The sequence below is a fragment of the Thamnophis elegans genome, chromosome 17, assembly GCF_009769535.1.
Source record: "Thamnophis elegans isolate rThaEle1 chromosome 17, rThaEle1.pri, whole genome shotgun sequence".
Taxonomy (NCBI): Eukaryota; Metazoa; Chordata; class Lepidosauria; order Squamata; family Colubridae; genus Thamnophis; species Thamnophis elegans.
In genome coordinates this window covers 4,222,016-4,249,897 of record NC_045557.1, presented here as the reverse complement: position 1 = coordinate 4,249,897, position 27,882 = coordinate 4,222,016, and the positions used below count along the sequence as shown (strand labels likewise).

The 27,882-nt window shown below is 46.4% G+C and overlaps 1 protein-coding gene across 1 annotated transcript; it reads left to right on the top strand.

Moving 5' to 3' along the window:
* The first annotated feature begins 819 nt into the window (after positions 1-819).
* On the top strand, positions 820-1,227 carry LOC116520118 (keratin-associated protein 21-1-like). The gene has a single exon (XM_032234271.1). The coding sequence runs from the start codon at positions 820-822 to the stop codon at positions 1,225-1,227; it is 408 nt and encodes a 135-aa protein (XP_032090162.1).
* Positions 1,228-27,882: the final 26,655 nt, after the last annotated feature.

Here is a 27,882-nt window from a genome sequence, read left to right as displayed (position 1 = left end):
GGGCCCTTCTAAATCATCTGACGGTGGCTGAGGAATTTGGGGAGTTGGAATCCAACATTCCAGTTTTGGGGGATGACATAAGTAGGATGTTGTGGCCCACCAGCAGCTGGAAGAGCTGGTGGCAGATTCGGACAGTGAGGAGGGTTGAGGAGGAAGATGGGTCAGTCCTGGAGTCTGGGGAAGGCTCGGATGAGGGCTCTGTGTCTGAGGCAGAGAGGTGGGCAGGGCCGTCTGACAGCTATCAGCTGCCGTCGGAGTCAGACATCAGTGAGGCAGAAGAACAGCTGGAGCCTGTTCCCAGTGGGCGCATGGGCAGAGTTGCCTGACGGAGGGAAGAGCTAAAGAACAGGGGTCGACTTGGGAGGAAGGCCACAGGTGGACGGTGAATGGCCCCTCCCAGAGGGAATAAAAGAGGAGCGACAGGGGAGTGGAGTTTTCAGGAGACCATTAGTTTGCTTCATTGGTTCGTGACTCTCCGAGACTCCTGGCCAAGTTCTGCAGATATCAGCCTGGCAGCTCTCCAAGCCAGATAAGGTTTGTGACCGTAAATCCTCCCTTGAAAGACTTTGCTGGATGTGAAGGAGCATAATTCACAGCCAATGAATAAACGGGGGTTTTGTCAGGACAAGGAATTGGCTTCAGGCTCTTGGGAAGCCTCGGTCAGAACATAGGAATGTTATCGTAGAGGAATGAATGAGGACCTGCTTCTTCCTTCCGAGATCCTTCCTCAAGTCAACCACGGTTCTTCTGAGCTGAAGGGTGATCTCCTTTCCTTCTTTTGTCTCTCGTTTCAGATCCACCCGTCTCCTTTTAAGCAAGATGTCCTACTATCCAAAGCAGTCCTGTTATGATCCATGCCGTCCCAGGAGTTTCTCCTCCGGAAGCAGCCTCCTTGGCTCCAAGCGTAGGACTCGCTGGAGCAGCGGGAGCTGCCTCGGCAGTTACGGCCGGGGTGTCCGCTACTACCCCTCTTGCGGTTACGGTTACGGTGGTTATCAAAGCCCAGCCTGCTACCAGCCCTTAAGTTACAACTGCGGTTACGGTTACGGTTACGGCAAAAAATACTGCCCACCCGTGTGGTATGGGGGCTACGGTTCCGGCGGTTACGACTATGGGTGTAGATACGGTGGTCTCCTCGGCCGTCGCCAGTCCATCTGCTACGACCCCTGTTATGGTCCTAAGTATCAATACGGTTCCAGGCGTGGCAGCTACTGTTGGCCTTGCTAAGCTCTGAAAGGTCCATGAAGATGCTGAGTGACACCAGAAGTTCTCCAGTGGTGGCTTCCCAAAAGGCCAAGTTCTCAGAACTTCCTGAAGGAACAGATGAGGGCTTGGCCCTTCTTGAAAGCCACCTCGTCGTCTGCTTATTATTATTATTTTTCTAACGACGTTCTTCTCCAGATCTTTGTCCTTCGAGGACTCGCTGAAGCACCTTTAAGGGTGCGTGTGAAAACATTTTCGTCTCCCCTTTGATCGCCCGCCTGGTTGGCCACAACCCACCTTCGATGCTTATTTGTTATTTCTGCTCCTGGGTGAATCGAGGCGGGGCATAAAATAAAGCTTGCTTTGCATGATACTTTTGGTCTTCTTCTCGTTTTATGACGTGGTCCAGGTTTACGCTCCAGACTGGAAGGAGCAGAATAGCAGAGTTGGCAGGGACTTTGGAGGTCTTCTAGTCCAACCCCCTGTTCAAGCAGGAGACTCTAGACCGTTTCAGACAAATGTTTGTCCAATGTCTTCTTCAAATGGCCCAGTGATGGAGAAAGAAGAGAGGGAGGGAGGGAGGGAAGAAAGGAAGGAAACCAGAGCTGGAAGGAAACCAGAGCTGGAGGTCTTCTAGTCCAACCCCCTGCTCAAGCAGGAGACTCTACACCATTTCAAAGAAATGTTTGTCCAATGTCTTCTTGAAATGGCCCAGTGATGGAGAAGGAAGGGAGGAAGAGGAGGGAGGGATGGAGGGAAGAAGGAAATAGCAGAATAACAGAGTTGGAAGGGACCTTGGAGGTCTTCTAGTCCAACCCCCTGCTCAAGCAGGAGACCCTAAACCAGTGGATCCCAACATGGGGCCCTAGTCCCACAGGTGGGGGGGGAGCAATTTGATTTTTAATGGGAGTAATTTGAACCTTGTTTAAACCAAAGTTAATGACCTTTTAAGCTTCCTCCATGTAAGTAGAGTTCACTTTTGGAGTAAAATAAGACTTACATGTCAGGAGGGGACATCAGGATTTTAGAGATGCTTAGGTGGGGCATGGCCAAATAAAAAGTTGGGAACCACTGCCCTAGACCATTTCAAACAGATGTTTGTCCAATATCTTCTTGACATGGCCAGTGATGGAGCCCTCCACTCCTCTACTCACAGTAGAACTCCCTAGCCCACCAGGCTCGAAATTTTGGGTCCGATCGAAGCACAGAACACAAAATTGTCTGCTACAACATCCCAACTTCTTCAGCTTCAACCACAATACGGGTCAATCATTGATACAAACTCAAGGTCAACCGCTCCACACTCAATTGCAGGAAATGCGACTTCAGCCACAGAGGGGTCAACGCCTGGAATGCTCTACCTGACTCCATTGTTACATCCTCAAACCCCCCACAGCTTCAACCTTCAACTGTCCACCGTGGACCTCACGCCATTCTTAAGAGGTCCGTAAAGGGGGCATGCATAAGCTAACCAGCAGGCCTAATGTCCCTGTCTTACTGTCCCCCATTCATTCTTTCATTTATATTCATGTTTATATTAATACCTGCGATCAGAGGTGGGTTCCTACCAGTTCGCACCAGTTCGGTAGAACCGGTTCGTCAAATCTACCGAACCGTTTAGAAGAGGTTCCACCAGAAAGCAGGCCACACCTACAGAAGAGGTTCCAAAAATTTTGGAAACCCACCACTGACACACACACACACACATGGACACACTCACTTACTCAAACAGAGAGAGAAAGAGAAAGAGAAAGAAAGGAAGAAAGAAAGAAAAAAAGAAAGAAAAAGTGAGAGAGAGATGAAAGAAAAAAAGGAAAAAGGGATAGAGAGACAAAAGGAAGGAAAGAGAGAGAGAGAGAGAGAGAGAGAGAGAAAACACATGGTCGGCAAGCCACTCCCACCAGGTCACATGGCCAGCAAGCCACTCCCACAAAGGAGGCCACACCCACAGAGTAGTTTCGATAATTTTTTGAAACCCACCACTGCCTGCGATCCTGTACATGTTTGACAAACGAATAAATCCAATCTACTCTACTCTACTCTAACCTAATTTAATCTAATCTAACCTGGAACAGCTTGTGACCAGAAGTTGTGGGTACCCCATCACTGGGGGGGGGGGGTTAAGAAGAGACTGGACAGAGTCCTGTCTAGGGGGCGCTGCTCACCTCTGTTTCAAAGCCGAAGAGCCAGCGCTGTCTGAAGACGTCTCCGTGGTCATGTGGTCGGCATGACTCAACGCCGAAAGCTCACGGAACTCTGTTCCCTTCCCACCAAAGGTGGTTCCTATTTTTCCACTTGCATTTTTTAACGTGCTTTCGAACGGCTAGGTTGGCAGAAGCTGGGACAAGTCACGGGAGCTCACTCTGTTAAACGGTTCTGGGGATTCGAACCGCCGAAAAGCCGACCTTTCTGATCGACAAGCTCAGCGTCTTAGCTCCTGAGCCACCAAACAAAATCTGGAAATGTCTGTTCAAATGCTCTTAGTAATACCCATTTATTCCTGTATATACGTTTTTTACACCTATCCATCTAAATCATCCTCTAAGGAGCACATCTGGGACATTATAGTGAAGTATCAGCCTGACCTCTGCTGGATTTTCTTCGTATTTGCAGATTCATTTCTGATTATTTTCAGGGTGTGTCACTAGATGCGCCATACTTGGTTAAAACCACTAGAGGGCAGCCGCAGACAAGGAGCTACTTTTAAACTGAAGTTCCTAGTCCTTAGGATAGTTAAGGTTTGGGGGGAAATGCTTGCCCTGAGCATTTAAGATACAGATCAAAAGAATTAGGATACATCTTTTTTTTTTGCTGGAGGATCTGCACTTTTAAGCATTCTCTCTCTCTCTCTCTCTCTCTCTCTCTCTGTGTGTGTGTGTGTGTATGTGTGTGTGTTGTATGTGCCTTCCCTGTCATTACAGTACGATTTCCCACATTTTTCCATACAGTTCTGGGCTAAAAACACTGAATAATAACAAGAACGATCCATACACTATGGAAGTAATGCCAAGTGGGATGAAAAAAAACCGCCGCTTTATTTTGAAACGGGTTTCTAGTCCTCGTGGTGTACAATTCCGCTTGAAGGCCCTTTGCACCTGTCCTGCTCCTTAAAACTTTTTCATCTTTAGGAACTGTCTCCTGAAATCCAAACGGAATCTTTGCCGTTTTTCCTGCTTCCTGGTCTGCAAAAACGACTTCCTGGATTTTCTCCTCTAGGTGCCGCAAATCTCAGCACTCAAAAATGTAAAAGAAATGAGGAGATTGGCTGGTTTTCGAATCCACCGATTGCCTCTCGAGACTGGGCTTTCATTCCCGCATAAGTTGGCAATCCCAAATCCCAGTGGCACCATTCAAGTTGGCAACCTGCTTTATTTCTGGTTTCTGTGATATTATTTGGATAGCGAAGTAGGTTTTTCATATGCAATCGGAGACAAGATGCTACTTGCCCCGAAGCATTGGGCAACGGGATCCTCGCCTGGTCCAGGCCTAGCCAAACCAACCCTGGGGTTTATAATGTCCTCACACATCAAAAGGAAAACCGACAGATACTTTGGATCGATTTTTCTCCAGCTGTCGAACGTTGATTGATGGATTGATGGATTGATGAAGAGGCTTTTAACCATCAAACTCACTCTCACTGACGCTGGGCCCCTTACCTGGATAATTGTATATTGTCAGGTGCTGCTTCATTTAATAATCGGGAAAGAAACCACTCAACTCCATTTGTTTGAAACTAAGTGTACTTTTACTAATTACAAATGAATAGTAGCGAAGCAAAGCTGAGTCTGGTTAATTGGGCGCGAAAGCAAAGAATATCATGTATAGTTCAATCCCCTCCCCTTGGCACCCCAGTCCATAGTCCAATTATAATTCACTCAACTGTCAGGTGGGAGATATCTTCAAAAAACATCATCAGAGTGGAATGCTGCACAGTTAACCTTGGCGGGAAACTCCCTTCCTCCACATGCGCAATGAGATGGTCAGGACAGCGTCTAGAATATACCTCCAGCACATAATGATTCCCCTCCCAAATACCATGCCCCCCTTCCCTGTTTCAATGGCAGCCGAAGCAGCAGCAATCGGAGGACTGACAGAGAGAGACTCAACCAACTTTTTCTAGTTTATGAAATATATTTGAATATTAGTAGCTCGGCTTGATCGTTGATCCGTTGTTTTGAGAGCCGAGCTTGGCGATTTGGCTGCAAATGTGTCGTTACCATTCAAGGAGACGTCATCCATGCACTTTGAGTTGTGCTTTCAGCTCCGAGCTTGGCAATTCGGCTGCAAACGTGTCGTCACCGTTCAAGGAGACGCCGTCCGTGCGCTTTGAATTGTGTTTTCAGCTCTGAGCTTGGCAAGGGTCTGGACGACGTCTCCTCAAACGGTGACGACACGTTTGCGACCCAATTGCCAAGCTCGGACCTCAAGCCAACACCCCAGGTTCCAAACGCTCCCCGTTTGCAATCGTTTTGTGCCCGGAATTTAACGTCGGGTGAGGTTTTCTCCCGCGGAGTGATCGGCAAATATTTTCTGTAGTTCCAACTCAGCCAGGTTGGGTCTACAAGCAGTCCCTCGCTTGCAATCATTTGCTTGTGGTTGCAAGCCGATGTTTTGCATGCCTTCGTAACACTCAGCGAACAGTAGAAATCTGGATGATTGGAGAAGGAAGCAGGAATGGAGTAATCCGGGCGTAACTGCTCGATCAGCGAATAGCGATTATAGGCTATTTTCCCCTGGGCTAATTACAGCAGCCGCCTCCTCTTGCCTTTGATTTTGTTCTGTCCTGAAAGTGTAACTCCCTTTCTTCAGAAATCCTATCTGTGTTTTACATGCTCCTTGACTTAAAGATGACATGATAGGATTTTGGGCTCAAGCCATGCTGTGTTAAGTCAGAGAAACTTAGGAAAGGCCCTGAGTTGCGTGTTGCAATACACGAAGCTTTGAATCAGAATGGAGCTAGACGGGACCCTGGAGGTCTTCTAGTCCAACCCGCTGCTCAAACAGGAGACCCTGAACTATTTCAGACAAAGAGCTGTCTAGATTTTTCTTAAAAACCTCCAGTGATGGAGCACCTCCCAGCGTCCGATAAGATCCCATAGGGTGGGCCTTCTCCGGGTGCCGTCAACTAGACAATGGCGGCTCCTCAAGGGAGGGCCTTCTCTGTGGCTGCCCCGGCCCTATGGAACGATCTACCCCCAGAGATCCGGACCCTCCCCACTCTCATTAAGACCTGGCTTTTCCGGCAGGCCTGGGGCTGTTGACCTCTTGAATGAGGCCCAGCCCTATTAAGGTTGAGTGTATGCTGTATCTCTTTTAACTTGTCTTGTCTTCCACTTTTTAAACTTTTTAGTATTTCTTTTATTGTTCTTATGTAAGCCGCCCGGAGTCCGCCAGGATTGGACGGCATATAAATTTATTAAACTCGAACTCGAACTCGAACTCGAACCTACAACTTCCAAAGGCAAATTGTTCTCACTATTATTGTCCTGCACTCCAGCCTGCTTCTCTCCTTGGTTAGTTTCCATCCGTTGCTTCTTGTCCTGCCTTCAGGTGCTTTGGAGAATAGCTTGACTCCCTCTTCTTTGGGGCAGCCCCTCAAATACTGGAAGACTGCTATCATGTCCCCCCACCCTAGTCCTTCTTCGCTCTAGACTAGACATACCCAGAGAAGGAGGTGACTGGATGGAATCACCGAAGCAGCAGGGGTGAGCTTAAATGGACTCCAGGGGATGGTACAGAAAGTCCTGGAGGAACGTTGTCCATGGGGTCACGATGAGCCGGACACAACTTCTCAACTAAAACAGCATACACAAAGATAATGAGCCAGCATGGCTGAATATGGAACCCTCTGAGATATCCACTAAGTTGATCTTTGGACCTCTGCATGAAAATTATGACCTTCTGGTATTGTTTTTTTGTCTTGACCCAAAGGGAGAGATTGGAGACTTGATAGACGTTCAACCACAATCCAACCAAGTCTCTCTTTCCCAGTTAGCAAAACATCATTGTGAAGCCCACCACAGAAGATCAAGCTTGGGAGATCTTGCCCCATCAGGATGGACAATTTAGTTCTAGTTTGTAGGTCATCTAAGATCCGGACAAATCAGACAAGCTCCAGGAAGTCCTCCCAAGAGTTTCGTACTGCTCCCCTTCTAGAGTCCAGATCTTCAAACGTCCCTCTCTTTTCCAACAACTCCTTGCTGAGAACATATTTTTGAGATTCCTCACAACACCACCCAAAATTTCAGCATGACACCCCAGTAGGAGGGGACAATCCAAGCCAGACAGGAGACACCCATGTAATGAAGGGAGACCTCAGTTTTCTTTGTCTGATTGTCACGCCAACGAAGAACCCAACATATTGTCCTTCAACCGGTAGTAGTCTTAGAACATTAGAACTAAACGTCACGCGAGTTCATCAATAGAGCAATTTGCGTGGACAGCAGGTTTGAAATGATCTGTCATTTCAGGATTCGTCATCGCAACTCTCAAGAGAAGGTATAAAATGTCCTTGAGTGGAAATGGTTTGTAGCCTCCTCGCCAACTCACCAGCGACTCCATTCTGATCTTCTCCCTGGAAGATCTGGTAAGTCGATTTGGATTCGTGAAGCCATGTCTGCTTCATTCTGGTTCAGGGAGATTCACATCTATCTTTTCACAGATAGGATGGATGTGTCATCTTGAAACAGAGCTGCGGTGGTATTTTGGGCATTTTGATGGGGGTGGTTCTGGTTTAAATGGGTAACAGAATAATAGCAGAATAACAGAGTTGGAAGGGACCTTGTAGGTCATCTAGTCCAACCCCCTGCTCAAGCAGGAGACCCTACACCATTTCTGACAGATGGCAGTCCAATCTCTTCTTGAAAGCCTCCAGGGATAAAGCTCCCACAACTTCTGAAGGCAGCTTCTGTTCCATGGGTTGATGGTTCTCCCTGTCAGGAAATTCCTCCTTGTTTCCAGGTTGAATCTCTCCTTGATCAGTTTCCATCCATTCTTCCTTGTCCGGCCTTCAGGTGCTTTGGAGAATAGGTCTAGAACAGTAAAGACTCCTTCAAACTCAGATGACTTTAAGAACAAGTCCGTAGACAATATTTGGGGTGGGAGAGATATATCAAAATGTCCCATCGTATCTTTAACATATAAACAGGAAGCAGAGCCCACCCTCAACAGAGTGGTGATGTTCTCTAGTTGAGTAATGAAACATCTACTAGCAAACCACCCAGCTCAGAGCACCAAGCACTTCGTAGTTCAACCTTGAGCTACATAGATTCACTTCTGTTGACAAGTTTGAATGTCTTCCAATTATTTCTGGAAGATCTCACATTCCTAACCATCATCTTCTTCTTCTCCTCCTCCTTCAGGTCTTGTTGCAAGATGGCCTTTTGGGATGACACCAGCTTCGATTCCAGGCTCTGTGGCATCAACCTGTCCTGCGTCTCTCAAATCCCACCTTCCCAGGTGGTCATCCAACCTTCCCCAGTTGCTCTGACCATTCCGGGACCCATCCTCTGTGCTGGCACCGAACCCATTGCTATAACTCAACATTCTCCCTGTGCCCTTAGCTGTGGGGAACGTGCCTCTCCAGGTTATGGCTACAGATTTAGCAGAAGATATCAGAATGGGATTTGGGCAAGTTCTGACAGTGCCCAAAAGCCTTCTTCTGGCAAAAGTGGACCTTATTAAATATATATATATTGGGAAATTGGGAAAACCAATTAGAAAGTCATGCTAGGTATTTTGGAAATGGTTGAAAACTCTTAGGAACTATTTCAACCCCTGGAGTTATTTTTCCTTGGTTCTTGGTTCTTATATTTAGACTTTTTCTTAGCCTGTAGAAGATGTTCTTGGCTTGCCTCCAATGTTTAATTCTGCTTCGACTTCATTTACATCTGGGTTCTTCTTTATCATCCATTAAAACCTCAACTTCGCATCCTTAATAACTGGTGTTCTGGTGTCCTTCCATTTTGCCCAACAAAATAATCAAAAGCAGAGGCACGTCAGATCCATGTTATCAGGGGGTGGTATCCCTACCCCCTACCAGCTCAGAAACATGAGCGTGCGCCTGTTGATGCATGGACATGGCTGTCCGTGCATGTGCTTTGCTGGTGCGTGTGGCTTGCATGCACGCATGCGACTTGAAAATGTGCCTACATAGCTCGGTCGTAGTCCCACATCTGACCTCCAGCAACATCCGTGGCCTGCAATCCTATCTTAGAGCACGAGGTGCCTCTGAGTAAGGCCTGGCACTGGGGCAAAAATGTAGCCACCGTGTTTTGGTTGAGTGTTTCTGAAGAGAGACTCGCCTTCGCTGGAGGCCACGGGAGAAAGACGTGATAAGATCGCAACTGCCGTTTGCCCACAAGTCCCGTGCTCTGCAATTTTCCCACGCTCTCTTACATGATCCCTTGTAATCCTCCTTTAATAGGCTTATTTGTGTCCTGGGATGGCCCATCATCCATGGGAAGGCCCTGCCGGTGTTCCCTGCGATGGCTTTCTTGACCTCTCCAAAGAATTTACCAGTCCAATCCTCGAATACAGCTCGTCTGCCTGGAATCCGCACTGCATATTGGACATTAACACAATTGAGCGAGTCCAGAGATATTTCACGAGAAGAGTACCTCACTTTGTATCTATTTTGCTGGAGTTATGCTTCTGGGGATCGGCACTTTTAAGCACAGTGTGCGTGTGTGTGTGTGTGTGTGTGTGTGTTGTATGTTCCTTCCCTGTAATTACACTACAATTACACTACATTCTGCCATATAGTTTTGGGCTAAAAACACTGAATACTCCAGTAATATTGTACTGCCAACTAGGGCATACAAAACCTTTGCCAGACCAATTCTCGAATACAGTTCATCTGTCCGGAATCTGCACTGTATATTGGACATTAACACAATCGAGCGAGTCCCGGGAGTATTTCACGAGAAGAGTGCTCCACTCCTCTGCTCGCAAGAGAATCCCTTACGCCACCAGGCTCGAAACTTTGGCCTTGGAAAATCTGGAACTACGCCGCCTACAGTTTAACCTAAGCATAGTACACAAAATTGTCTTCCACAACGTCCTACCTCTCAGCTGACTACTTCAGCTTCAACCTCAATAATACACGGGCAACAATTGATACAAACTCAAAGTAAAATTGCTCCAAACTCGATTGCAGAAAATACGACTTCAGCAACATTCCAGGTCAACGCCTGGAATGCTCTACCTGACTCTGTTGTTGCATCCTCAAACCCCCCACAGCTTCAACCTCAAACTGTCTACCGTGGACCTCACCCCATTTCTAAGAGGTCCGTAAAAGGGGTGCGTATAAGTACACCAGCGTGACCTCCGTCCCTCTCCTACTGTCCCCCTTTTTTTTGTACCCATTTCCTGTGTTCTTATTCATGTTGATTCTTATTCCTGTTATCTTGTACATGAGTGACCAACCAAATAAATCAAATAAATAAATACATAAATAAATAAATGGAGATCTTTGGTTGCATGAGGACATCTCTGACAAGCAGATTTTACCCATTTTCTCAGCCTGAAATTCCAGGAATTCTAAAATCCCAGACATGAAATGTGAGCTTTGCAAACACCTTCATCATTGTGCCAAAAAAAAAGAGAGAGAAACTTAAAACAGGCATTTATTTCCCCTGGAGATATTCTACGTTGATTGACACTTTCCCAACGAAGCTCTTTCACCTCCAGTTGCTTAATTACTTTTAAATGACAAGTTTCTTCTCCCAGATCTCCTTCGGATCAGAGATTTACCTTCTTACCACGAAGAAGTGTCGTTTATCAATTCCTGGGGCGTGAGGCCTTGAATGTGGAAATGAATCTTCTCTAAATACTCAGAAGGGGAGAATCTGTACTGCTAAAATATTGTGGGATTCCAACTTCCATCAACCTCGTTGGCTGAGGACGATGGGAATGGTTGCTCAGGATGCCCAGCAGCTCCACCTGCTGGATTGGAGAAGAAGCTGATCATATTTTTGTTGTGTTAACTCAACACTTTGGATTATCCATGAATGTAAGGAAGGTAATAGGTTGAGTGGCCCTTTAACACCCCAATTAATCCTGGGTTTCCTTGTGGCAGAGCGCAAAGCTATGTGAAGAGGGGTGGTTTGTGTGTAGCGCCATGCATTGGGTACAAGCTGGAAAATTTGATGACCCAGGTCAACGTGGGTCGTGTGAAGTCAATCCAGATGTTTCCAAGGCTGGATTCTGTTGAGATGGTATGCTAGAGGTCCAAGAAATGTAACATTTTGTTCTGGAAATTTGGCTCACTCGGAGGAAAGAGTTATCTCACTCTTTTGGAAAGAAGGGAGGGAGGAAGGAAAGAAAGAAAGAATAAAGGAATGAACAAAGGAAGGAGAACAAGAATGGAGTGAGGAATAATGAAAGAAGGAAGGAGAACAAGAATAGAGGGAGGAAGAAAGAAAGGAATGAAGGAAAGAATAAAGGAAAGAAGGAGTACAAGAATGGAGGAAGGGAAGGAGGGAGGAAGAAAGGAAAGAACGAAAGAATAAAGGAATGAACAAAAGAAAGAGAACAAGAGTGGAGGAAGGAAGGAATAGAGAAGAAAAGAAGGAGAACAAGAATGGAGGGAGGAAAGGGGAAAGAAGGAAGGAGAAAAAGAGTGGAGGGAGGAAAGAAGGAAAGAATAAAGGAAGGAAGGCAGGAGAACAAGAATGGAGGAAGGAAGGAGAAAAAGAATGGAGGGAGAAAAGAAGGAAATAATAAAGGAATGATGGAATACAAGAATGGAGGAAGAAGGAAGGAAAGAAGGAAGGAAAGAATAAAGGAATGAACAAAGGAAGGAGAAAAAGAATGGAGGAAGGAAGGAATAGAGAAGGAAGGAAGGAGAACAAGAATGGAGGAAGGGAAGGAGGGAAGAAGAAAGGAAAGGAAGGAAGGAAGGAAGGAAGGAAGGAAGGAATTTTAAACATCCTTAAACTTAAGTGGACTTAATGACTTAGAACTCAACTGGCTGGGAATTTAAACACAGCACTCGTTGGCTGCTTCCATTTCTGGAAATTGTTTATTTCTTTTTAGAAATAACTCCTGTATGCCTCCCCCCTCCCCCCCCCAAAATCAGCTGACATTCTGCAGTAAGCAGGATTTGGTGCAGTCCTTAAAAACTCTTGGCCCGAAGCCCATCTTCTTAAGAACATTTGAAATAGCAGCTTGTTTCCCTCCCCCCGTCTTCTTCTTCGAAAACAGGCACCCACCCCCACCCCGTGCAATACGTCCCATGGATTTCGCCAGAAGCAATGTTGCTCAGGTTGGTATTGGGGAGGGAAATCGAGCTGCCTCAAACTCTGCCAGGGCAAGAGAATGCCGAGTCCCCGAAACTTAACTCTGGGTTCGATTGATGCAAGAAAAAGAGAAGTGTGGACATCGACTTTGGCACCACAAGAAAAGCGGTTTCAGCTGTTGCGATACCAGCAACACCGTCTTACACAGGGTGTAACGTTTCTGGATTGATGAAATCCTGGTGAGGATCATCCAAACGGATGCCAAATGGTCAGAGAGGTAAACAAAAATCGAAAATGATGCGATAATTCGTTTCATCTCCTCCTTCTGTCCTCTCGTTGAGAAAGGCCTGTGTGGGAGGGGATTGGCGTTGCCCTCTCCCACCCCATACGAGGTCAGGAGAAGCATATAAAAGGGCTTGAGAGCCAGGAGGCTTGGCACGGTAAGCGTCCACTTCCTATCGCCCTCTCCGTTCCGTTTCTCCGAGAAACAGGTAAGCTCCATTCGAACCCATCCCTTCCACCGGAGTTGAGTTGGGTTTCTCCGTGTCTCTGTTGGGTCCATCTTCCATGTTGTTCTGCCTGGGTGCCTCTCTCCTGCTCGTGAAATTTTTATGGTGGGGGGGGGTCAGGAGGTTTAGTTGGGAACTCTTGTGAAGAACCTCAAGAGATCCCAGGTGGGTTGGATCCGAAGTCTCTCCGGGAGAGGCTTCAAGATCTCAAGATCTTTTCAGCCACATCTCTGATTTCATCCATCAAATCAAATCAAATTTTGTGGAGAACATCAAGAGATCCCAGGTGAGTTGGATCCGAAGTCTCTCCAGGAGAGGCTTCAAGATCTCAAGATCTTTTCAGCCACATCTCTGATTTCATCCATCAAATCAAATTTTGTGGAAAACATCAAGAGATCCCAGGTGGGTTGGATCCGAAGTGTCTCCAGGAGAGGCTTCAAGATCTCAAGATCTTTTCAGCCACATCTCTGATTTCATCTGTCAAATCAAATCAAATCTTGTGGAGAGCATCAAGAGATCCCAGGTGGGTTTTGATAAGAAGCCTCTCCAGTTGAAAGCTTCAGGATCTCAAGATCTTTTTGTTCCCATTTATCCCAACTCTGGTTTTATCCATCAAATCCAATCAAGCTTTATCAAGGTCCTAGACCATTTAGCGAATAAACTAAAAAGTAGAAAGAGACATAGAAGGTATCTATGATGGAAGGGCGTGAAAATCTGAAAGAAAAGATGGAGATGTTAGAAGAGTAAAAAAAAATTCTAGTTTATCACCATCAGATTAATTTGGAGCAGTTTCTAATCAGTTTCTGATGTCGGGTCCTTGATGCTCTCTGAGTTTGGTGGTTAGCTTGCCGATGTTTCATGACCCAACTAGGGAACATCATCAGTGCTAGAAGGAAGTAGGGTTTGCAAAGAGGAAGAGAAGGAGAAGAGGAAGAAGGAAGGGAAAAGGGGAGGAGGAGGAGGAGGAGGAGGAGGAAGAAAAAAAGAACTGAGGGATCCTTGATGCTGTCTGAGCTTGGCTGTTTCCTTGCTGACATTTCATTACCCAACTAGGGAACATCATCAGCGCTTGAAGGGTTGCTTTGTATTTGTACAGTGGGGGTGGGAATTGGGTTTTTCTCCTTGGTACTTCCTCAATCTCTGATTGTTAATCCTCTAACTTCCGTTCCCATTTTGAGTAAGAAGCCCATCGCTCCTTCTCACCCTTGGTCCTCACTGCTCTTATTTCCCCCTCTCTTTTGCACCACCTGCCTTCCAGAAGAAGACCTCGAGATGTCTTACTGTGGGTCCGTCAGCCACGTGCCTTACGTTTCCAACAGCGGATCCTGTGCGCTGGTCTCCGGGTATGGCTCCGGCACCCTCACCGGGCTTGCGGCCAACTACTACACGGGTGGCCACGGCAATTGCTACAGCCAACTCACCGGATCGGAACTGATCATCCAACCTCCGGCCTCGGTGGTCTCCATCCCAGGCCCCATCATATCGTCCACTCACGATCCTGTCTCCGTGGGCCACGTGGCATCCTGTAGCTACACCCACCCGCTGAACTCCTACGGGGCGTACGCCCGGCTTGGGTACGGGGGCTACGGCAACTACGGCAACTACGGCAACTACGGAGGCTGGAGAAGATACAGCCGCAAGTGCCTGACGTACAACTGAGAACCTCGTGAAGGGTTGACCTCCCCCCCCTCTCCCCCCCCCCCACGGTGCAGAATCACCTGGAAAGGAAAACGAGATCTTCGGCTCTGGTCTGTTGTGTTGTTCTCGGTGTATGTGATGTGATGTATGTGATGCTTGCTAAGTTCTTCCAGACTCATCTTTTCCAGTTGGCACCAGAGATGGTGTGCGTAGCTCCACGGAGCTACTAAAGCTGGAGAGTCCTCTCCCCAAATTTACTCCTCCTTTACTCATTTCAAATATACTGTATGTTAACGTGGTTAGAAGGTCCCTTCTTGAATAGCTGTGAAACGGAAAAAAACCCAACCTAACAATGTTGTCCATTGTGTCCATTGTTCCTTAGCGCATGTATCACTTTCTCATCTCACACTCTTCCATAATAAAGCTTATTGCAGCATCATAACTTCTATCTCTCTGTCTCTCTCTAGATATATACATTTATATATCTATGTTGTATTTGTGCTGATAAATAAATAAAGGGAGACTAGTATAGATCTATTTCAAGCTATTTAGCTCTCATCAGCTAGCCATACCCCTACTGGGATTAGAACGTGTGCTGTATTACATCTTAGGCAGATGTGTTAACCACTAAGCCACAAGGTTCTCCTCCTTATCAGCTGAGCCAGGGAAATAGGTATGTATTTAGTGTCACAACCCCTGGTATGCCTACTACCAGTCTACTGCTTCCATATATATCTATATATTTAAGGTTGTCTGTCAGAGTGTGTATTTGCATACCGATTGAGATGGGCATTGGATAAATGCATGATCAATCAAGTTACATCAACCTTAGGAAGGGTACTTCCTTAACGTAGCATCTCCACATGGAACCAACCACTTCTAGATGCAAGTTGCCCTTGACTTATGACCACAAGCCAAATTTCTGTCGCTCAGGGAGACGTTGGAGAAATGAGTTTTCCCCAGTTTACGACGCTTGTTAAGGGAACCCCTGCCTTTGTTAAGTTAGTCCCAGGGTTGTTAAGCAGATCCAGCTTCCCCACCGAAGATCAGAAGGTTGCAAAATAAGATTCCAAAACATTGCCAACGTCATAAATCTGGGTCAGTTGCCGAGGGTCCAAATGTGGAAGATGTGAAGTGTGAAAAACCCGCCATAAATCACTTTTCTCTTTGGCATTGTAACGTTGAACACAGTGGTGGGATTTTTTTAATACCAGTTCTGTGGGGGTAGTTTTGTGGGCGTGGCATTGCTTTGTGGGCGTGGCAGGGGAAAGATACTTGCAAAATCAGCAAACACCTAGAAGCAAACAAAGTAATAGCCAAAAGCCAACATGGGTTTGTCAAAAACAGATCACGCCAGACTAATCTTATTGCATTCCTTGACAAAGTGACAAAATTAGTGGACCAGAGGAATGCCGTCGATATAGTTTACTTGGACTTCAGTAAGGCATTTGATAAGGTAGACTATAACCTACTACTAAACAAAGTAGAAGAATGTGGGTTGGACAGCATCACTACCAGATGGATTCGTAACTGGCTGACCAACCGCACTCAACGTGTAGTCCTCAATGGAACTGCATCTACATGGAGGGAAGTATGCAGTGGAGTACCCCAAGGCTCTGTTTGGGGCCCAGGACTCTTCAACATCTTCATCAATGATCTGGATGAGGGGATAAACGGGGAACTCCTCAAATTTGCAGATGACACCAAACTGGCAGGAATAGCCAACACTCCAGAAGACTTAAGGCTTAAGATACAGAAGGATCTTGACAAACTTGAACATTGGGCGCTATCTAACAAAATGAAATTCAGTGGTGAAAAGAGTCAGGTTCTACCTTGAGGTAAGAAAAACGAAATGCACAGGGACAGTATATGTGGTACCTTGCTCAATAGGAGTAACTGCGAGAGGGATCTTGGAGTCCTAGTGGACAACCATTTAAATAGGAGCCAGCCGTGTACAGCAGCTGCCAAAAAAGCTAACACAGTTCTAGGCTGCATCAACAGAGGGAGAGAATCAAGATCACGTGAAGGGTTAATACCACTTTATAAGGCCTTGGGAAGGCCACACTTGGAATACGGCATTCAGTTTTGGTCGCCACAATATAAAAAAGATGTGGAGACTCTAGAAAGAGTGCAGAGAAGAGCAACAAAGATGATTAGGGGACTGGAGGCTAAAACATATGAAGAATGGTTGCAGGAACTGGGTATGTCTAGTTTAATGAAAAGAAGGACTAGGGGAGACATGATAGCCGTCTTCCAATATCTCAGGGGTTGCCCCAAAGAAGAGGGAGTCAAACTATTCTCCAAAGCACCTGAGGGCAGGACAAGAAGCAATGGGTGAAAACTAATCAAGGCGAGAAGCAACATAGAACTAAGGAGGAATTTGACAGTGAAAACAATTCACCAGTGGAACAGAAGTTGCCTCCAGAAGTTGTGAATGCCCCAACACTGGAAGTTTTTAAGAAGATGTTGGATAACCATTTGTCTGAAATGGTATGGGGTTTCCTGTCTAGGCAGGGGGTTGGACTAGAAGACCTCCAAGGTCCATTCCAACTCTGTTATTCTATTTTATTCTAAATCCCCATTCCCTCCCCACTCCTGGGGGGAAGGATACTGCAAAATCCCCATTCCCTCCCCACCCCACTAACCTTCCAGCTCGGTTCTCTTATTCAAGGCAACAAAAGAAGATCAGCTGGGAGGCAATGGGAGCAGAGCCAGGCGATTTGCCAGATCTCCAAACTACTCAAAGTTTCCACTACCGGTTCTCCAGCACCTGTCAGAACTGGCTGAATACCACCTCTGGTTGAATGGTGGCTCGATGAACTGTTGTTGGTCAAGGGCTAGCCGTGCTCTTATCTAGAGAGCTTTGTTTCTTTTATCGCTCACAACCCCAGCTATCGCAATGCCGTTAAAAAAGAAATCGAAGGGACCAAAATTGAGATGCAACGTTTTATTAAGAAGGAAGGGTAAAAGAAAATGGAGCGAACGAATTCTTAAACACGGCATGGAAAGGAGAGAAGTGTAGACAAGAGAACACGTTGGACAATTTCCCTCTGGAGTATGCATGGTGGAGTAAACAACAGGAGATTCTCTTGCCAAAAAGCGTTGTCTCTTTCATCCTGCGTGATTCACCCAGAGAAGCACAACAAGCACCTTTAAAATAGGTGCTTTAAAATATGTGCCAGGCAAAAAAAAGAAAGCTGTGAATAAACAATCACCAGAAAAGCACATGCTTAAGAAAAAACGGGAGAGAAAAGAATACATCCAGGCTAAGGAAAGATGAGGGATGATGATATCGGCGTGAGGAACCTCTAGTAGAGGTTCTCCTCGGCACCAAAGGTTCTGCCCTTGGTCCTTTCAGATCCTCCGTCTTCCCTGTCTTTGGACCATCCGGAAGAGTTTAGCAGGGGGTATAACAGATACTGCCTCGGTCACCGACAAATCCGTAAGGGCTGCCCAGGCGAGGGAGGCTTCCAAGACTCAGAGGCAACCCTTGGCTGAAACCACCAGGAGCACATGGGTTGTGGCCTCCGACGGCGACGGGTTCACAGCTGGCGGACAGGATGGGACCAGGGATGGTGACCACAACTGAAGGAGGCTGGATGGTCACCTCAGAGGGTGGGATCTGGTTGATGCAGGATGGCCTAATGCCCTCCAAGGTGCCCAGGCTTCCTGAAGACTCGGCCAAGGGGAAGGGACTGAGACCCAAGCCTCTGGGGGCCAGGCCCCCCAAACCGGCAGATCCGAACCCAACGGTTGGGATGGAGGCAGAAGACGGGAGGGCACAGGAAGGTCCACAGAGAGCCATAGCGGTGGAGAGGTGACCTGAAAGAATCCAAGAGAACAACCATGGTTATATTATAATTGAAGTAGCAACATCCATGGAGAAGAAACCTAGTCATGTTCCCCATGGACCAGGTCTCCGTCAGCTTCCAGGTCCGTCTCCATCAGCAAAGAGCGGGAAGAACTTTCTTTGAAAGCCCCACAAAGTTGGGGGAAGATGTTTCTCGTCTTCCAGAGACTCATCTCAACGCAACCGTACCTGTTTGAGAAGCTGAGAAGCTGAGAGGTTCTGAGGAAGCTGTGAAGAAGACCGTCCGAAGCATGGGCTTATATACTGTCAGAGGTCTCCTCCTCCATGGCCCTGATGAGGCCTGGAGCTTTAATTAGGCATTAGCAAATTGTATCATCAGCATCACTTATAACAAATTACTTTAATAACCGTGAGGATTCAGGACAAATTTGGCTTCTTTAATAACCGCATTTCCAGTTTCTTTAGAAGCTTCTGTCCCTCCGTCCCTCTCCCTCCCTTTTCCTTCCTACTTTCCTTCCTTGCTCCCTTCCTCTCTCCCTTCTTCCGCCCCTCTCCCTCCATATCTCCCTTTCTCCTTCCCTTTTCCTTCCTTCCTCCCTCCCTTTCTTCTGTCGCTCCATCCATCTCTCTCCCTATCTTGCTCCCTCCCTTTCCTCCCTTCCTTCCTTCCTTGCTCCCTCCCTTCTTCTGTCCCTCTGTCCCTCTCCCTCCATATCTCCTTCCCTCCCTTTTCCTTCCTTCCTTCCTTCTTCCCTCACTTCCTTTGTTTCTTCTTCTGTCCCTCTCCCTCACTATCTCCCTCGCTCCATCTTTTTCCTTCCTTCCTTCCTTCCTTCCTCCCTCCCTCCCTTCTTCTGTCCCTCTGTCCCTCTCCCTCCATATCTCCTTCCCTCCCTTTTCCTTCCTTCCTTCCCTCACTCCCTTCCTTCTTCCCTCACTCCCTTCCTTTCTTCTTCTGTCCCTTCGTCCCTCCCCCTCCCTGTCTCCCTCCCTTTTCCTTCCTTCCTTCCTTCCTTCCTTCCTTCCTTCCTTCCTTCCTTCTTTCCTCTCCCTCCCTCCCATCCATCAGTCTGTCTTCCATGTTCCGTCCCCAAAAGCTATGGTTTATTTTCTCAACATTAATCTGGAGATCAACTAACCAGCTCCTTCTCCACTGTCAATTTTTCCCCGTGCTTCCGTTTTCCACATTTCACTTAACCTCATCATTGTATCTCTCCATGATCTCTGCACCAGACTCTAAATGAATCAGATTCAGTAGCCCCCCACAAACCCACACCATGTTTAATATTAATAATATTAGGAAGTCAAACAAAGGAAGATGCTGGTTTAAGGAATACAAGTCAACACATTGCTCAAAGGCAGGCTAAAAATGCTTTTCTCTGAATTCATATGTTTACAGGAAAGGGTGGTGGATTTTCCTCTCCCAAAACAATAAGAATGAAACAGAGCAAACATCAAAAGAAAAAAAGAGATCCATTTGTATAAACTTGCGGTAAAGGTCTATGATTTCAGGCAGGAATGAGCCCGAAACCTTCGTCTCCCTTGTGGCTTGTGGTGAAGTTTAAAAATAATAATAATTAAGCTTACCTAGAATCCTTGCAATCAAGGAAGCTTTGCATTTTAGCCTTTTTTTAAAATTTTTACAAAGATCAAAGTATTTCTGAAAGCTGAGCTCATCTGAATTCTTTCCGTGAAGGGCTAAAGGCTGGGGGGGGGGGGGGAAATCAAGTTTAATTGCCCATTGTCCATCTCTTGGAAACCCAAGTTGATGTCTCAGCAACCCATGAAGAAGAGAGAAAACCTGAGCTTAATTTGCATGCGACTCCTAGCCGAGTTTGTAGGAATCGTCTGCGTATATTTTTTCAGCTGACCTGGATTGTTTTCCTACTTCTGTTTTTCGTTTTTTCTTTTTAAAAAAGTGTTGAGGGTTACACCTGCTTAGCAAACCCGATCCAATACAGGTGACTCTTTGTAGCTCCGGGTTGAACTGTGGGGTCCTCGTTGCTCTCTGAGCTGGGTGGTTTTCTTGCAGGCGTTTCATGACCCAACTGGGGAACATCAGCAGGGCTAGAAGGGAATGGGGTTTGCAGAGAGGAGGAGGAGGAGGAGAAGAATTTTAGATTTTTAGATTTTATTCAGTTGGTATGCTGCCCTATTCCCGAGAGACTCAGGGCGGCTAATAATCAGAAAGGGGAAGGGGCTACAAAGTAAAAATAAAAAGACAAACAGTTTAAAAACACACAACAGTCGTGAACAAGAGGAGGAGGAAGAAGAAGAAGAAAAAGAAGAGGAGGAGGAGGAGGAGGAAGAGGAGGACTGTGGGGTCCTTGGTTCTCTCTCAGCCTCCTGGTTTTCTTGCAGGCGTTTCATAACCCAACTAGGTAACATCATCAGGGCTAGAAGGGAGTGGGGTTTGCAGAGAGGAGGAGGAGGAGGAGGAGGAGAACAAGAACAAGAACAGGAGGAGGAGGAGGAAGAAGAAGAAAAAGAAGAAGAGGAGGAGGAGGACAAGGATGAGGAATAAGAAAAAGAAGAAAAAGAAGAAGAAGAGGAGGAAGAAGAAGAAGAAGAAGGAAAAGAAGAAGAGAAGGAGGAGGAAGAAGAAGAAAAAGAAGAGGAGGAGGAGGAAGAAGAAGAAAAAGAAAAAGAAGAAGAAGAGGAGGAGGACGAGGAGGAGGAAGAAGAAAAAGAAGAAGAGGAGGAGGACGAGGAGGAAGGAGGACTGTGGGGTCCTTGGTGCTCTTTGAGCCTCCTGGTTTTCTTGCAGACATTTCATAACCGAACTAGGGAACATCACCAGGGCTAGAAGGGAGTGGGGTTTGCAGGTAGGAGGAAGAAGAAGAAGAGGAGGAGGATGACAACTGTGGGGTCCTTGATGCTCTCTGAGCTTGGCTGTTTTCCTGCAGACATTTCATAACCCAACTAAGTAACATCATCAATGCTAACAATGCCAAGTTCAAGCAATGAAACGCCTGCAAGAAAACAACCAAGTTTATGGAATTCCAAGGACCTCTCAAACCCAATCTGTTTAGGCTGGACAAACCCAGAATCGGGGTTAGTTCAGATATCCAATTTTAAAGGTGGCGTATGAATGCCACCATTGGTTTCTTCCAGTCCAAACCTCTTTATCTATTTTTATGAGCCATGTTGGGGTCCCTGTGTTGGAACATTTTGTCCTCCAACTCCGGGAAAGAAAGCAAGGGGGGGGGGAAGAGAAATTCTGCTTAATCACCTCCCTCAATAAAGCATTATTTTGCAATTAAAGTATTTTCAGACTCGGTAGGGAAAAATGCTACGCACGGTAGAACCGACTCTTAGCTCCAGGTGGAGGTTGAAATGCCATCCTAAAAGAAACCTTTGTGAAGAGAGGGAGAGACGGAGAAATTAAAGGATGCTAATTTTTGTGATTCACAAAGCTACCAGCTGATGACAATGAAAACGGTGGGGGGGGGGTGATTAAAATAATTGGGGCCTTGATGAAGGCAGCGGAATGTCAGAGATGGGATAATTACGAATGAACGAAGGCCAAGGGGAGGGATTTGAAGGCATATAAAAGACAACAGACCCTCTGCAGTTCTCAAACAGCTTCAGACCTCACCTGAACCAGGTAAGCTCGTCTCCGGCACAGCTCCAACCAACCTTTGCTGAAATTTATTCGCAACTAAACCTGGCCGAAATTTAATTTGCGCTCTCGGGAGGAATCGATGCCTTTCTGGTTTTTCCACGGGAGGCTCTGATTCCCCACCTTTTTAGGAAGGTCTTAAAAATTCTGGGTGAATTGGGATGCTCGGCTCAGGGATGGGGATTAAAAAGATGGTGGCAGCAGTGGGATTCAAATAATTTAACAACCGGTTCTCTGCCCTAAGGGCCAGCTGGGTAGTCAGGGCTCGGTGGTCGTGTGACTGGTTGGGCGTGGCCAACTCAACATCACTCAGGTCGATGGGAGCTTCGCTTTAGTTGTTACAATGTACGGTGTTTTCCCGAAAATAAGACAGGGTCTTATTTTCTTTTGGCCCCCGAAATAAGCACTTTTGGGGAGGCCTTATTATTTTTGAGTGGCGAATGCAGTCACCTCATGGCTGCTGCTGTGTTGAAATATTTTCAGGGAGGGCTTATTATCAGAGGAGGTCTTGTTTTTTTGGGGGAAAACGGGGTAATAAGGGTTTCCGGAGAGGCAATTTCTGCAAGCAGGGCAATAACGATGAGGCTAGACCTGTTTCCCACCAAAAAGAAAATAGCGGGAGCCACAAAACCCTTCCGGTGCCTGACTATTTCCTGAGTGGCCACAAAACTAGTATATGTAGTAAATTCTGTTTTCTTCTGAGATTTTTTTGGGGGGGGGGATTTAACCATGTTCGGCCTATTGGGGGTTGAAAAGCTCAATAAATGACCTTTCAGCGGGTGTCGCTCATTGGCGGTTGTGACGCATATTTTTGAGCAACAGGGAGCAGCAGCAGAGGGATGAAAGAGCCACATGCAGCTCCAGAGCCGCACGTCGTTGACCCCTGTACTAGGAGATTATTCTTATGCACCTATAGAAGTGATGCCCTTTAGTGTTTGGCTTTGGGCTTTCTCTTGGCCCACTAATATTTCACCAAGTGTCCAAAAACTGTGAGAAAGGGTGGTGGTGGGGAAAACCCCAGGAAGGAATCCCAAGGAGAAGTGAAGAAGAAGTGGACAAGGATATTGGATTGGGTTGGCCAAGGCATCTACAGATGATAATGGCCCTCCTCTATTTTGTGACCATGGTTCTCTTCTTAGCTTTCAGCTCATCTTCTTCACTCCACCACTATAGCTCTCTGTGGACCTTCCTGTGCCCTCCCCTCTTCTGCCTCCATCCCAACTGTTGGGTTCGGATCTGGCGGTTTGGGGGGCCTGGCCCCCAGAGGCTTGGGTCTCGGTCCCTTCCCCTTGGCCGAGTCTTCAGGAAGCCTGGGCACCTTGGAGGGCATTATCCCATCCTGCATCAACCAGATCCCACCCTCTGAGGTGACCATCCAGCCTCCTCCAGTTGTGGTCACCATCCCTGGTCCCATCCTGTCCGCCAGCTGTGAACCCGTCGCCGTCGGAGGCCACAACCCATGTGCTCCTGGTGGTTTCGGCCAAGGGTTGCCTCTGAGTCTTGGAGGCCTCTCTCGCCTGGGCAGCCCTTACGGATTTGTCGGTGACCGAGGCAGTATCTGTTATACCCCCTGCTAAACTCTTCCGGATGGTCCAAAGACAGGGAAGACGGAGGATCTGAAAGGACCAAGGGCAGAACCTTTGGTGCCGAGGAGAACATCTACTAGAGGTTCCTCACGCCGATATCATCATCCCTCATCTTTCCTTAGCCTGGATGTATTCTTTTCTCTCCCGTTTTCTCTTAAGCATGTGCTTTTCTGGTGATTGTTTATTCACAGCTTTGTTTTGCCTGGCACATATTTTAAAGGAATCTGTGCTTGTTGCGCTTCTCTGGGTGAATCACGCAGGATGAAAGAGACAACACTTTTTGGCAAGAGACTCTCCTGTTGTTTGCTCCGCCATGCATTCTCCAGGGGGAAATTGTCCAACGTGTTGTCTTGTCTACACTTCTCTCCTTTCCGTGCCGTGTTTAAGAATTTGTTCGCTCCGTTTTCTTTTACCCTTCCTTCTTAATAAAGCGTTGCATCTCAATATTGGTCCCTTCGATTTCTTTTTTAACGGCATTGCGATAGCTGGGGTTGTGAGCGATAAGAGAAACCAAGCTCTCTAGATAAGAGCACGGCTAGCCCTTGACCAACAACAGTTCATCGAGCCATCATTCAACCAGAGGTGGTATTCAGCCAGTTCTGACAGGTGCTGGAGAACCGGTAGTGGAAATTGTGAGTAGTTTGGAGAACTGGCAAACAGGCTGGCTCTGCTCCCATTGCCTCCCAGCTGATCTTCTTTTGTTGCCTTGAATAAGAGAACGGAGCTGGAAGGTTAGTGGGGTGGGGAGGGAATGGGGATTTTGCAGTATCCTTCCCCCCAGGAGTGAGGAGGGAATGGGGATTTAGAATAGAATAGAATAACAGAGTTGGAAGGGACCTTGGAGGCCTTTTAGTCCAACCCCCTGCCTAGACAGGAAGCCCCATACCATTTCAGACAAATGGTTATCCAACATCTTAAAAACTTCCAGTGTTGGGGCATTCACAACTTCTGGAGGCAACTTCTGTTCCACTGGTGAATTGTTTTCACTGTCAAATTCCTCCTTAGTTCTATGTTGCTTCTCACCTTGATTAGTTTTCACCCATTGCTCAAGGGTTGCCCAACGGTCTTCTAGGAGGTGGTCTGCTCGGATCCCATGCTGGCCAGCGTTATAACTTTGTGGGGAAAGGGGGCAGCATCTGCTATTCTCCTTTTTAAACCCATCGAAGTGGCCAACCAAAGGATGAGTGGAAGATGGACAGGCCCTAAATTCTAATCAAATTCGAATGCGCACGTCATTCCGTTTTCAACCTTGATTTCACGATCTTTTCTGATTTATTAATGCCACTCGGGAGCCGAGCCTCTAAAATCTTTCAGCTTTCAAAAGAATTCCTTCCGTCCAATTGGAGCCGAATTGCAAGGGGGACGATGCGGACCATCTCCCATGCTCAACCCAACAGATTTGTCAAGCAAAAGCTGTTTCCTTGTTTTCTGGTCCTTGATCTGTGCCAAACCCTGTTGGCCGCAGGTTTGTTCACCCGTCCTACACTTTCTTAATAAAAAAAAATTCCTTGGCATCGCAGCTAGTTTTTGACTTCTTCTTTAGAAGAATCGCTTGTTGGGTTTGGCCAACGCATTGAAGAAATTAACTCATTCTTCCTGCTTCAAATAATCTGCCGAAAAGAAATGAGCCACTTATCTTTTATCTCTCTCTCTCTATCTATCTATCTATCTATCTATCTATCTATCTATCTATCTATCTATCTATCTATCTATATGTTGTATTTGTGCTGATAAATAAATAAATGGAGACTAGTGTAGATCTATTTCAAGATATTTAGCTCTCATCAGCTAGCCATACCCTTACTGGGATTAGAACCTGTGCTGTATTACATATTAGGCAGTTGTGTTAACCACTAAGCCACAAGGTTCTCCTCCTTTATCAGCTATACACACACATATATATGGTGCTGTGTGTGTGTGTGTGTGTGTGTGTGTTTCCCAGCATAACTGGAACACCTCTAGCAATTTCAAGCAAACTTGGTACACAGATGACTTACTCTCTGGAGTAAAATACTGTGGGGTTGAGGCACCCCCTAACACCCCTCAGGGTGTGTGTTCTGTTAAGATACAGCCTGTTGAGCCTTAAAACGGCTTCTACTGTACAGCGCAGTGGAGTTGCCATGGTAATGGCTTCACAGTACTCCACAAAGGGGCTCCCTCTGGTAAGGGGCAAAATCCAGCATTAGAAATTATGTTTGGTCCAGACATTTCCCCCCTATCAATAAATACCCAGGCAACGGCGGGTTATCAGCACCAGTTCAAAATAAATAAACCTAGTTTGATGTGTTGGGCTTGGCAGCCAATCCCTAAACTTTCCCTAGCCTGTGGACCTTCTTGCCACTAGAAGACCCTCTAGTTCCTCCTCAAGTGATGGACAAGTGGAGGAAACATCCAGATTGACAAGTAATTTCATAACCTTCCCGCTTTTTCACTCTTCTCTTCTCTCCATCCCCTCCTTCCAGCCCTCTTTATTCTCCTTCAGCCCTCTTGACATGCTCAGAGGCTACGTTCACATAAGGCTTTCTGAAGGAGCCCATTTTTTTTTCTAGCTTAGCATGGTGGATCGTACCCTACTTTCCTTCAGTGGGGTAACTCCATCTAGCCTGCTTAGCCACACAGGCCAACACGAATAAAATCTTGTGTTCTGTGGCACTGCAACTTCTCTAGGTCTTTTGCTGATGATCTTAACACAGAGAAATTTGGATGAAAAAATAAATAAAAAGGAGAGGTTGATAAATCTTTCATCCCTAATAGGATTTCTCTGTTGGCTATCCCTTAAAAAGGAGGGAGAAAATGAAAGAAAATGAAGAAAGAAATTAAGGAGACAGGAATATTTTGAGAGTTTACCCTTTGAGATCTGTAAACTAGGATTATTTTGGCTTGGTCAACAAACTCTGGTTAGAAGAAATTGAGGGTAGGATGCTCTACGAATCCAGATAAAATTTCCTTTTAAAGAATTCATGGATGGTTTGAAAGTTTTATCCATTGCCAATGGTTTAAAAAGAAGAATGGATTGCTTTTAAAAAACAACATTGCTTTGATGGGAAACCATTCACAAAGAGAAGAGCTGTATTGGGATACTTTCAAAACGGAGATAATCAATGAATTTGGTGAATTTCTGCAGCTCCAGTTTTGGAACTTCAAGCCAAAACTTCTTCCTCCCCACTTTTAAATAAACTTCAAAAACGTATAATGGTTTATAAGAAGTTGACTTGGCAGCTTGAGTCCACTAAGGGGCGGCAAAAGACTTTGCACTCAAAAGGATGAAGATTTTGCAGCCAGCGAAGGCAGTTCATGGTTTGGCTTTAAAATAGTGATGAGGATGTCAGCTGATTTCAAGGCACGGCTTTGATAAGCATGAATGAAATCAGAAAGAGAAGAGAGGATGAAAGAAAGATAAAAGGAGGCGGGATGGAGGGAGAAAGGGGGAAAAGAGAGGGAAGAGGGAGGAAGGGAGGAAGGTAATGGGAAGGAAGGACATGGGAATGAGAAGAAGGAAGGAAGGAAGGGCATGGGAATGAGGGGAAGGAAGGAAGGAAAGAAAGAAGGACATGGGAATGAGAAGAAGGAAGGAAAGAAGGAAGGAAGGACATGGGAATGAGAAGAAGGAAGGAAGGAAAGAAGGCCATGGGAATGAGAAGAAGGAAGAAAGGAGAGAAAGAAGGACATGGGAATGAGAAGAAGGAAGAAAGGAGAGAAAGAAGGACATGGGAATGAGAAGGAGGAAGGAAGGAAAGAAAGAAGGACATGGGAATGAGAAGAAGGAAGGAAGGACATGGAAATGGGGAGGAAGGAGATGGGAATGAGAAGGAAAGAAAGAAGGCAGGTAAGTAGGTGATGGGAAGGAAGGAAGGAAATGGGAATGAAGAGAAGGAAGGAAGGAGGGAGGGAAGGAAGGAAGGAAAAGAGAGGAATAATGTTGCTTGTTCAATTGTAGCTGAATGCATTGTATGAACTCAGGACTTCCAATTGGTCCAGACCTTTCCCAGAACCACACAAGCCATGATCTGCTTCGCCCATCATGCTTTTATACCTCAGCAGAGAAAACTGGGCCAGCTTTCACTTTCCAGCCCCACCCACCCAGCCTACCTGGAGAAAACCTCCACGGCCTCCCAAGAAGAGAGTCCCCCCATCTTCGAACGACCACCAAGCAAGAGCCACTGGTTTTATCATGCAGAATCACATTTATTAAGGGGCGAAAAGAAGAGGAACATTGGGAAGAAACCACGAGGTCTTCCAAACAGACACCTCTCCTTCGACAAAGAGTTTCACG